The 12,146-nt window shown below is 40.4% G+C and overlaps 1 protein-coding gene across 5 annotated transcripts in view; it reads left to right on the top strand.

The window, feature by feature from the left end:
- The first annotated feature begins 634 nt into the window (after window positions 1-634).
- NAP1L1 (nucleosome assembly protein 1 like 1) overlaps window positions 635-12,146 on the top strand; it is a 33,580-nt gene continuing 22,068 nt past the window's right edge. For all 5 annotated transcript variants that reach the window (XM_006933900.4, XM_006933899.4, XM_006933898.4 and 2 more), the window contains exons 1-2: window positions 635-771; window positions 11,110-11,146. In XM_006933900.4, coding sequence (XP_006933962.1) covers window positions 11,130-11,146 — 17 coding nt within the window. In that variant the 5' untranslated portion in view covers window positions 635-771; window positions 11,110-11,129. The remainder of the gene's footprint in view (window positions 772-11,109; window positions 11,147-12,146) is intronic.

Genomic DNA, 12,146 nt, shown 5'->3' with positions numbered 1-12,146 from the left:
TATAAGGCATACGGACACGGACAGTAAACAAATAATCCATTTTCATCCGTCACAAGAACGAGCTACCTAACGCGCCGCACGTTAGGGAAAAGGATGGAGGGGTAGGGATGAGGAGGCAGCCTCGGAAGCCACTGAGCCCCGCCGACTTAGGAGAAGCAAAACGGGCAGAAGACGCCGCCAAGGTGGTCAGGAGGAAAGAACTCTTGTTCTTGGGGGGGGGGGGGGGGGGGGGAAGAGCGGGGAGAGAAAATGGTTGGCGGGGAGAGAAAATGGGAGGTGCGAGAATCAGGCCGGGCCAGGGGCGGGCGGGCGGCAGCTGGCCCTGCAACGGGCCGAGGAAAGCGAGGTGCGCCAGGGGCTAGCGCGCGGGTCACGGCCCTTCCCAGCAGCCGAAGGCGTTGCGGGTTCTTTCCCAGCGCGGCGGGGAGAAAAGAGATGGCGCGGCGCGCGGCAGGGGGCGGAGGCGGGCAGCCGGGGACCCCAAGCGAGCCGCGGAGGGTGCGGAGGTCGTCGGGGAAGAAGGACAGCTCTGTTGCTAGGCAACCCGTCCTGGGCCCGCCTCCCGCCCGCGTTGCTAAGAGACGGCGAGGCCTGGGGGGGCGGCGGAGCGGGCCCTACGTGCTGACGCTAATTGTATATGAGCGCGAGCGGCGGGCTCTCGGGTCTTTTTTAGCGCCATCTGCTCGCGGCGCCGCCTCCTGCTCCTCCCGCCGCCGCCCTGAGTCACTGCCTGCGCAGCTCCGGCCGCCTGGCTCCCCGTGCTAACCACCGGTAACGGATGGGGGCCTGAAAGGGAAAGGGGGGGGCGCAGAAGCGGTCCGGCGGCCTGCGCGGAGGGGAGGGACGCGGAGCCGACAGCGGGGGGCCGCTGGCCTCTGGGGCCTCCCGGGTCGTCCCGTGAGGCCGGAGCCCGAGCGGTCCGCAGAGTTTGGTAGCCCGTAGCCCGCGAGGGCCTCCGGAGCGGCCGGCGCTACGCTCGGGGGCGGCCGGGGAGGCGCGGGGGTCGGGGCGGCCTGGGAAGCCCGAGGGCCGTGCTGGGCTGCGCCGCGGCCCCCTGAGCCCCACCGCGGCCCCCTGAGCCCCACCGGCTTCTCCGCGCGGACGGGAGCGAGGCCGCGGTCTCGCTCAGGCGCTCTGAGCGGCGGCCGTGCCGCTGGGGGCCGGGCGACGGCCGGCGTGCCGGCCGGGTTCGAGCGCTGAGCCCACCGCCTCCTCGACTCCCCCGCTTCCTCAAAAATAATCCCCGGAGGGAGGCCGCTGGGGGATGGAAAGAACGGCGGAGGCTGCGAATTCCGATGGGAGGGAGGGGATGTGAAGGGACGAGGCCCGGAGGGGGCGGGGAGGCTGCGAGGCTGCTGGGCTCTCCGCCCACTGGAGGCGGCGACAGTGCTGGGAGGGGAAACCCCGGGCGGCTTCCCTCGACACGTGGCCGCCGCCTGGGCTCGATTGGAGACCCCCGGGTGGCTTGTCCTTACTTTCCGGAGAGCTGTCGGGAGGTGGTGGGATGTGGGAACTAATAGTGAGTAAATAAGTCCGGCAGCCCTTGGCTTTCAAACTTCTACCTGCTGATCTTTGGTCTTTATCTTTTTATTGGTGTGGTAGGTGATGGATGATGAAGTAGGGCCTCCACTGCTAGGATCTTAAAGAATTAACGCCTGTAGAGGGTTCATGGTAGCTGTTATTATCAAAAATTTGGGGTGTGTGTGTGTGTGTGTACCTCCAGTACACTTAGAATTTGGATGGGTGTCTTGACCACGGCTTCATATTAGGGGAGAATTTATCCTAATTAATCTAATCCTGTAAACGGTTCTAAGATGGAAATAAACGATTTGGCCTGCACTCTTAATTCTGTTAGGACTTCTTTTGCATTCTTACAAATTAGTTCCTTTATTGAAGTTCCCAAAATAGGTGACTTATCTAGCTGTGTTGTTTTTAAGGTGTATGGGGAGGTGGAGGAAGTATGGGGTGGAAAGGAGGCATTAATGTAAACTTAAATGGGCCAAGTTAGTAGCTTGCTGTCTTGTCTATGCCTCTACTTCCCATAAATGGAGGCAGTGAAAGGAGGCGGGGAATGCGGTCTGTCTGGGAGGTCTAGGCTTTCAGAGCACATAAAGAATGAATCCGGCTCAAGAAGCCCCTAGTTTAGATCATCACTGCCTGATAAATGATTAGTAACTAGTTCTGTAATGACTGCACTTTAAAAGCTCGTAACACTTTGCCTGGTTTCAGAAGAGCTACAAAACAAAATTTGCTGTTTTTTGAAAATAGTTAGCATCAAAATACCTTTTAAGATTAATATTTAAGTCCTGTTCTCTTGTCAGGTTACATTAACACTCTTGTACTTATTTACTTAGGAAGTAGTAACATTGTACCTTTGGATAAGGGGGGAAACCTTACCTATAGAGTAACTTGTTTCAAACTATTGGGAGGTAAATAAGCTTTCCAGTTACCATCTGGGACTAAGTCTCATGCTTGTTTGAAGTTGTTCAAATTCATAAAATAACAGTTTTTTAAAATTAAGAGTTCAAATTAATGGTCAAAATTAAAATGGGCAATTTACTTCTAGTACGACTGGTCCTTTGGAGGATAGATGGAACTAAACATTTGTTATGAAAGCTTGACTTTATGGATTATCATATCAGGTCAACATTGTGTTAATTTGATAAATGTAATTTTAAATTCCTATCAGTTTGAAAAATATGTAATTTTATCTGTTGCAAAATACTTATTTTTGATATTGGACTTATTGACAATATTCAGCTAATGCTAAATGTGGCACATGACTGTTCTTGTTCTCTAGAGATTAAAAAAACAACTCAAACCCAACACTTGTCCAGAATTAATTTAATCCAAAATGCTATTGCTCATTATTGTGTCCAGGTAACTGATTGGATTCTCAACTCCCCAGATTACATTAAAAACAGCCCTTTGGGGGGCACCTGGGTGGCTCAGTCGGTTAATTGTCTGACTTTGGCTCAGGTCTCATGATCTCGTGGTTCATGAGTTCAAGCCCCGTGTCGGGCTGGCTCTGTACTGACAGCTCAGAGCCTGGAGCCTGCTTCGGATTCTGTGTCTCCATCTCTCTGCACCTCCCCTGCTCGCACGCTGTCTCCCCCCCCCCCCCCCTCAAAAATAAACATTAAAAAAATGTAAAAAACAGATCTTTTGCAGGAAAAGGGGCTAAAAGAGGCAAAATCTATTTGACTTTAAGGTATGAAGAAGTCAAAATGAACTAAGACTTTGCTCATTTTTTGGTTATAAATTTGAAATGTTAATGAAAATAAGATTAGGATGAATCCTGATCAGTTTTGAAAACTGATGATCAGTCTATTCAGATTCTCAAGTCCGATCAAAGCTGTAATTGTTTTTATTTGATTCCTAGAGTAAATATTTTAGCATCTATGTGGACATAATATCTTAACACATGAGAAAAAGGATCATAGATATACAATGTTGAATTGTGATGAAGGATACAAAGAAAAAGTGGGGGACGGTATTTATAACATTCTTTTTATGGAAGACCTGTTTAATAGTAATATTAAGCGCCATTTCATACTAATTTCATCTGAATAAGAAGTTCTCCTTGTTGGGCAGAGTAGGGGTTAGAGGTGAACGTTGTTGCTTTTGCCCATCCTTGTAAGTTATTTAGTACATTGATATGAGACCACTAGATCACATTATTGCACTTGCCATAGAAAGTGGTCCCTGTACTTTTGGTTACCAACACTGCACTTTTACTGCTACACACTTTGATACATTTTTACTTGTTCAGAAATTTTGTACATTTTGATTTTTATTGGGGAAGGGGGCTGTAATTTTGAAGAGCTTATTAATTACATTTAATTACCTATTATGTTTAATTTTCTAAGGTAAAGAGGGTACAGAAGAACACAACAGGGATAAATAATGTAACAGCACAAATTACTCTGTGTATTATTAACTAATTTAATGATCCTAGAGGTAGGTAGTATCAACATTTTAATGTGGAAACTGAAGTACAGAGCAGTCAAAGATCTTATCCAAGGTTACGTAACCGAGCAGTGATGACTTATGAGGCTTTTGTATTGGTTTTTAAAGTGGGTTCCCTTGATTTACACTGTTAGCTATATATCAGCTTGGAATTCATAAAGCACACTTGCTGAAGTTCCACTCTGCTCCAGTAGAAAAGCTACAGAATTTATGGTCATGGAGTCATCCAACATGAAATTTGTTTTCATATAGTAAAGTGATGGCTCCTAAGGTTTTTGTCTGCCATGTGTGTGTGTGTATTTCCCCCCACCATGTAAATAAATTGGTTTTATTAATGCTGGGTGAATTTTTAGCAAGTTTTTAGTCCAGCCCAGGTATGTTTCTCTGCTGTTGGATCAGATGATACTCTAGGTAATGAGCTCCCTTGGACAGAAGGTATGCGGTGTTCTCAAATAGAAGTCCTTTTTGCTTGGGTCTCAAAGACAAGTCCGTTCTAAGTCGGCTGTTGACCTCCCGGAATTGAAAAACTGAGCCTAAAGGATATGGTACTCAAACTATAAGATTGTGTTGGAGTCAAATAAAGTTATTGAGCCTCTGGACCACTAAAAATAGTATTAATAGGACAACAGTGTCTTAAATATAGATTTGTTTAAAGTGTATTTGAAGGGAGATGTGAGGTCTCCGGTAAAGGGAAATCTTTGGGATATTACCAGTTCCCTTCAACTCTTGCTTTCAGACATTTGTAATCTTTAGTGATTGGCTGTTTCCACATGAAGTAGTCATTTCCTGTAAAGGAATGACACCTAGTATATTACTGTATAATCTATGTAACGTAGGCTTTGATAGAGCAGGCACTTTGGATTTTGGAATAGTGGACTGGGCACGGGTTTCGGGAGTCACATTTGTTGCTGAGCAAGTTGCTTAGTATTCTACCTGCAGGTAAAGGGAAGCCTGTAATAATCCCTTACAGAGTAGGCTTCATAAAGGTTAGCTCTCTTACTGAAAGTAAAGAGGACTTAATTCAGAATCCAGTTTTCTGGAATGGTGAGAAGTTATTTGATAACACTTCTCTGGACGTCTAGCTACTACAAGACCACAAAATAATCAGTTAGTGGTCTAATTCACTCACTTGTTTTTCCCTCTTTGTTCAGTGGAAGATTTTCTTTGTGTACAAGTTCTCAGGTTAAGATTTGTCTTCAGTCAAGATATCATGAGCTATGTCTTTCAATTGAGATCTTCCAAATACTACATATATTGGGTAGTGAATTCATTCAATCTTTTGTTAGAGTGACCTTTTCATTTCTAGTAATGCTATTCCTTGAAGTTTATTTTTCTTGATGTTAATGCAGTGATACCAGCTTCCTTTTGGTTAGGATTATATTTTACTTGGCAACTCTATATCCTATGTTATAGATGTGTTTCTTATAAATGGGATGTAGTTGGATTTTCTTAAATCCTCCCTGATAATTTTTAATGGGAGTTTTAGTTGATTTACATTGAACATTATTATGATATTTAGGTTTAAATATTTTTTATGTGCTTTCCGTTTGTCCAGACTATCTTTTTTTTCTTTTAGGTTGGTATAAAAATACACTTATAAATTTAAATTATTTTTCTTCTACTTTGGAAATTGCATGTTTGGTTTCTAATTTTTTGTAAGTCATCCTGGAAATTATAGCATGCCTGCTGAGGGACGTAAGAATACTTTAATCCATTACCCCCACCCTCTCCCCACCCCAACTTAGTGTTGTGATAGTTTTCATTTTTAACACACTAGGCAGTGGTGGTATTTGAAAATGTTTATTTAGATAAATGCAATCATCCTTTTTACTCCTTATTTCTTCTTGCAAATTACATCTGTTTGGGATCACTTGCCTTCTGCCTGAAGAATATACTTAACAGAGTGTTCTTAGTGAAAGTGCTAGAGGTGTTTTTTCCAGAAAGTATCTGTTTCACTTTCATTCTTAGAGGATGTTTTAGTTGGGTATAATATTCTAAGATCCTTGGCTGTTTTCAGCAAATTGAGGATTCTGTTGTCTTTTGGTGTCTATTGAAGAGAAGACAGCTGTCTTTTTGTGGGTTTAAAATTAATCTGAATGTTTTCTCTTTGTGCTTTTGTGGTGACTAAAAGACTCCTTTGTCTTTAATGTCTTGCTTTTTCACATATCTAAGTGTGGGTTTCTTTTTTATGTATCCTGATTGGGATTTGTAGGGCTGTCTTTGATCAGTTCTGGAAAATTCTTGCCTATTAATTTTTTCAAATATTTTCTGCATTCTCTTCTCTACTCCTAGAGCTTGTATTAAATATTTGTTAGACTTTATTGTATTCTCAAATATCATTTAACATCAGTATTTTGTATCCTTTAGTGTCTGCCATATTTTGGAAGATTTCTTCTAAGCTTGCTTCCCTCAATTATCTTTCTAGCTTGGTTTTGTCTACTGATAAACCTGTTCCCCCCTCCCCCCCATTTTTTTCCCCAAGATTTTATTTAAATTCAAGTTAACATACAGTGTAGTGTAGTAGTATTCAGGGGAAGAATTTAGTGATTCATCAGTTATATGTAACACACAGTCACAAGTACCCTCCTTAATGTCCATCGCCCATTTAGTTCACTCTCCCTCCAGCAATCCTCAGTTTGTTCCCTATAGTTAAGAGTCTCTTATGGTTTGCCTCCCTCTCCGTTTTTATCTTGTTTTATTTTTCCTTCCCTTCCCCTATGTTTATACTTCTTATTTCTTAAATTCCACATATGAATGAAATCATACAGTATTTTACTCTGACATTTATTTTCCTTAGCATAGTACACTCTAGCTCCATCCACATTGCAAATTGCAAGATTTCGTTCTTTTTGATGGCTGAGTAATATTCCATTTTGTGTGTGCGTGTGTGTGTGTGTACACACCTTCTTTATCCATTTATCAGTCGATGGACATATGGGCTCTTTACATAATTTGGCTGTTGATAGTGCTGCTGTAAACATTGGGGTGCATGTACCCCTTCAAATCAGTATTTATCCTAGTAGTGCAGTTGCTAGGTGGTAGGGTAGTTCTATTTTTTAACTTTTTGAGGATCCTCCATACTGGTTTCCAAAGTGGCTGTGCCAGTTTGCATTCCCACTAACAGTGCAAGAGGGTTTCCCTTTCTCCTCATCATCACCAGCAATTATTTCCTGAGTTGTTAATTTTAGCCATTCTGACAGGTGTGAGGTGGTATCTCATTGTGGTTTTGATTTGTATTTCTCTGATGATAAGTGATGATAAACCTGTTCGTTTAGTTTGATTTCCATTATTTCTATTTCTAGAAGTTCTATTTAGTTCTTTGCCAAATTTGCCATGTCATGTTTAATAGATGGCCGTTCTTTGCAGATACTGAGCCTAGTTATTTTCTATGATAGTTATAAGTTTGTTTACAGTCCTTTTGACAACATTTAGGTCTTTATAAGGACAGATTTCTGTTGTATTCTTTTCTCTTGCCCTTACTGCTCTTGAAAACTTGTATGAATTATTTGAGGTCTAGGATGAAGGTGCCTTTCACTTAACATTTGGATATGTGGGTGCTTAGGAACACTATCAGGCAGAGACCGCTTTAAGCTCAGGGCTTGAGGTTTGGGGACCACACTGATAAAGTGAATCTGGGCTTCTGTCCAAGAGCACTGGTTTATTATCCCTGATAATGCAGCACTTTTGGGCATCTGCTTGATATGGAGGGTTACTATAAAGATTTCTTCCCATCTTGAATAGGTCTAGGGCTCTTGATTTCACCTGTCAGTAGTTAAAACTGAAATTCAGATTTGAGATTGGCATTTGTTCTCAGGATCTTTTTCTGATTATCATTTTGCTTTTAGTTTGGGGTTAGTAATTCCTTGCTGTCTTATTGGAATTTTCCTTGATTTTAAGATTTCAATAGATACTTACTCTGTACTTTCAGTTATTTTTTATTGGTAGAGTTGGTCTGCAAAATATAGCTTGTCACTACTAGAAATGGAAATTCTTCAGATCTTTTAGAGAGCAATTTTATGTCTGATAAATAAAATTCCCATTGATTATTTAATATTGAGTGCAGTGAAAAAACTAATGTAGGTATTGACTGAAACCTGTGTTCTTCAATGTGATCTGATTATCTGAGAACCACCTGCCTCAGAAGCTGGGTTTCTTGTTTATAATGCAGATTTTTGGGTCCACGGTCTCAGACCTGTTGGTTCAGAATCTGGGCATGGGAATCAATCTTTTTTCTTTTAAATGAACTTCTTTGTAATTTTAGATTTACAAAAAAGTTGTAGAGATACTCCCGAGAGTTTCTGTATGCCCCTTACCCAGTTTTCCTTAATGTTAACATCTTACGTTACCACAGTGCATTCACTGGTCAGTCTGTACGTTTTAACAATCATCTCCGCAGTTAATTTTGCAGAATACTGACCCTGTGCTAAGATAATTAAAACTGGACAGAATTCAAAAGTAGCTTGTGTTTATTGAGTGTTTAGTGGATACCAAACACAAGTCATTTATGAATTTGCATCTTGATAAGAGCAGTTCAGTGAAGGAACAATTTTTTTTCCTATTTTTTTGGAGATCGTGAATAAGACCAGAAGTTGTTTGCCTGAGCTAGATTTTCACGAAGCTGGTGTCAACCCAAATGGTCTGAGTACAAAATTAGGCCTGCTTTAAAAAACAAGAATGTGTACAACCAAGAAATCTAATTTAGCTAGAGTGGGCAGATTGGAGAAGGCCTCTCCGAAGAAGTAAATGCCATCCTGTTCTGTCTTGAATCATCTTTAATAAAGAATCAAAAGAATTTCATTTTAAGAGTTACAATTCTAAATGTAACTCCACAAAGCAGTGTAGCCATTCTTCTGAGTACATGTTAAAATGTTACACAAATTTGAATTTGAAGTTTTGAGGAGTTTCATATTCTTGATAATTGCTGGATTTATTAGGCTATATATTCAACCCAGCAAGTTCAAAAATTTTAGCAAAATGTATTTGTATATGGGAAAAACAAGTAATGGAGAATGAAACATAAGTTCTCATTTTCTCCTGGTCTTAATAGGTAACTACTCTTAGGTTTCTGGTAGATCTTTACAGGAATGTTTTATTCATAAACTATGTGCAAGAGTATGCATATTCATATAAATACATGTGCGGGCGCGCGCGCGCACACACACACACACATTCCTGTCCAGGTTGGATTTTGCCATACACCCTATGCTCTTTCCATATCAGCTCATATCTGCTTCAGTTTGGCTGCAGAGCGTTTCATTGTATGCACATTCCATGCTAATACTAAGTTTATTTTTGATGAGGTAAGTGATTGCAGCTGCTGTGCCTGTAAGCTGTATGTGCTTGCTGTCTTGAAGGATGCAGTGATTGGCAAAAGCACATATAATCCCTTAAATGCGAATCTTGTGCTCTGGTTAGTTGGGAGAGATAGACGTTAGTCAAATAATAACACTAATCTGTAATTACAAACTTGAGACATCTTATTTAAAAAAAATTATTTTTTAATGTTTATTATTGAGAAACTGAGGGAGACAGAGCATGAGCATGGGAGGGGCAGAGAGAAGGGAGACATAGAATCTGAAGCAGGCTCCAGGCTCTGAGCTGTCAGCACAGACACGGTGCTCGAACTCACAAACCGTGAGATCATAAACTGAGCCAAAGTTGGATGCCACCCAGGCGCTCCAAGGCATTTTATGATGGAAAGAAATAGAGCTTTATAGGAGTTTGTACAACCAAGAAATTATTTAGCCAGAATGTACAGGTTGGAGAAGTCTCTCTGAAGCATAAAACTTTGAGCTAAGAGCCAAAAGATGTGTTAACCGAAGTTGTGGAAGAACCTTCTAGGCCAGCATGAAAAGCACAGGCCCTTAGGTTCATAGGTTTTTTTTCATGTTAGGGTCTCACATTAAGGCTGGAGATGGATGTTTTAAGGTTTTTTATATTCCTATGGCCAAATTACTCTCCAGAAAGAAAATAGTTCATGGTAACACTAGCCACGTTTAAGAATGCATATTCACAGGGCTCCTGAGTGGCTCAGTTGGTTAAGCCTCCGGTTCAGGTCATGAACTTGTGGTTCATGAGTTTGAGCCTGGTGTCTCTCTCGCTCGCTTGCTCGTTTGCTCTCTCAAAAATAAACATAAAAAAAATGCATATATTCGCCACCATTTTCCCTGCATTAAAAGAAAATCCTTGCTGATTTGATAGACAAACTAGAATCCCACTTGTATTTCTTTCACTAATATTCTATATTTTTCTTTTTGAATTAGTATTTCTTCATTATTGTTTGCTAAGTATTTTGTTAATGTTGGCTAATTACCCAGCATCACTAGAGAAATATATTAATGCTAGTAGAAATTATTTAAAACAAAAAATAGAGTAGGATACATTATTAGGAAGAAATATTTTCTTCATAATTTGTTTAAAGTCTGAATATTAGATCAGTAATAATACTCCAGATATTAACACTTGACTGCTAAAATCAATAACTCTTCTTAACTCTGTAAGTAATAAGCATATTAAACATGCTGATATGAGGAATCACGTCTTGTAGCATTTTGAGAGTTAGTCTGTGGTTTGATTTTTAAAAGATTAAAAACTTGATTTTAATGTGGGATCCTAAGCTTGGTTTAGATTATTTTTTTGTAATTTGTGCATTACCTCTGGCATTCAGCCATTTTTCTGCCTGAATATAACACATTTTACCTTAAGTTTTATTTTTCTAAAACCCATATTCTCTAAGTTAATACAGAACTTATCTATAGTAAGAAAGAATTTAGGATATGCCCTGATTAGTTCTAACAGTGTTGACATCAGGTAACCAAGAGTTTGTTGACAATATGCCAGCATATCCAGGATAGCCTTGGGGGTATGGTGGTTACCAGTGATAAGACATGAGGTGCATTTGAAGGGATGGGGAAGGTTTACTTGGTATAGGTTGGGACTCAGGGCTTTATAACTGCCATTAAGTTGTTTAAAGGGCTGACATTTGATACAAGAATTATTAAACTTTTAAAAGAGATCTCCAGGAGGGCATAATGAGTACAATAGGTGGCAGATTTTGGCGTGTGTGTGTGTGTGTGTGTGTGTGTGTGTATATATATATTTTGTTGTTGGTATTGTTAACATTGACCTTTCTCTCCATAGATACTTGGAGTTCTTACAACATGGCAGACATTGACAAGTAAGTGCCAGATAATTGGTTTTTTGTTGTTGTTTTTTTTCTCCTTTTCCAGAGATAGGCTTCACTTTGTACTGTGGTATGGTTAACAGCAGTATTAATAACATTATGCAAATGTATGGTAATATCTGCTATTATCAAAGTGGGGTATGGCATATCTAAGACAAAATAGAGTATATATAATCGTTGTCATAAATACGGTAAACCATTTGCTAGTGTTTATTCTTAGGAAAGTGCTGAGCACAATAATGAATCAGAAATACTTACGAAATTCATTTTTACCATGCATGTATTTCCCAGAGATTTTACTTTACAGTGTAATGTATCCTACATACAAGATAAAAAGTTTATAAAATGTATGCATAGAGTTTAAGAATAATAGGATATTTACATTCAAGTTTTTAAAAGTACAACATTACTATTAGAAGAAACCCAGTATCCATCTTCTCAATTGCATCCTCCCACCTTTTCAGACATGTAAATACTGTCTTGGCTTTTGTCTAATTCATTTCTTTGTTTTTCTTCAGATTTTTAACACCTATGCATTCTTAACCAGTTTAATTTTTAACACCTACACATTCTTAATCAGTGTTTAATTTTGAAAATCTGAAAAGCAGTCACAAACTTAGCTGCAAGAGAAAAGCAATATTACTACTACTAGTTGAAGTTTCCAAGGTAGGAAAACAAAAAGCAAAAAGATTATCTGGGTCATACTCTGGCTTCAAGTTTCCTCAAGACTTCATTGGGCAAGGCCGTGCACTCTAGAAACAGGTTTAATGAAGTTGGCTTCTGGCAGGGTTCTAGTGTGGATGGGTATCTTGAAGAAATATGGTAAGGGAGAATGGGTGAACTGCACTATTTGTTGCTTATGATTTCCCATAACTTAGCAATGGATTAAAACTGTACACTTCTGGATGGAGGACATATGCTATGACGATATATCCACAAGGTGCAGGCAGCAGATCATGGAGGTAGGAAGGCAGAAAATTTAGCACAAGGGCAT

Source organism: Felis catus, chromosome B4 (genome assembly GCF_018350175.1).
Source record: "Felis catus isolate Fca126 chromosome B4, F.catus_Fca126_mat1.0, whole genome shotgun sequence".
NCBI classification, from domain to species: domain Eukaryota; kingdom Metazoa; phylum Chordata; class Mammalia; order Carnivora; family Felidae; genus Felis; species Felis catus.
The sequence above is the reverse complement of the archived record's forward strand: the minus strand, read 5'-3'. Positions and strand labels throughout refer to the sequence as shown.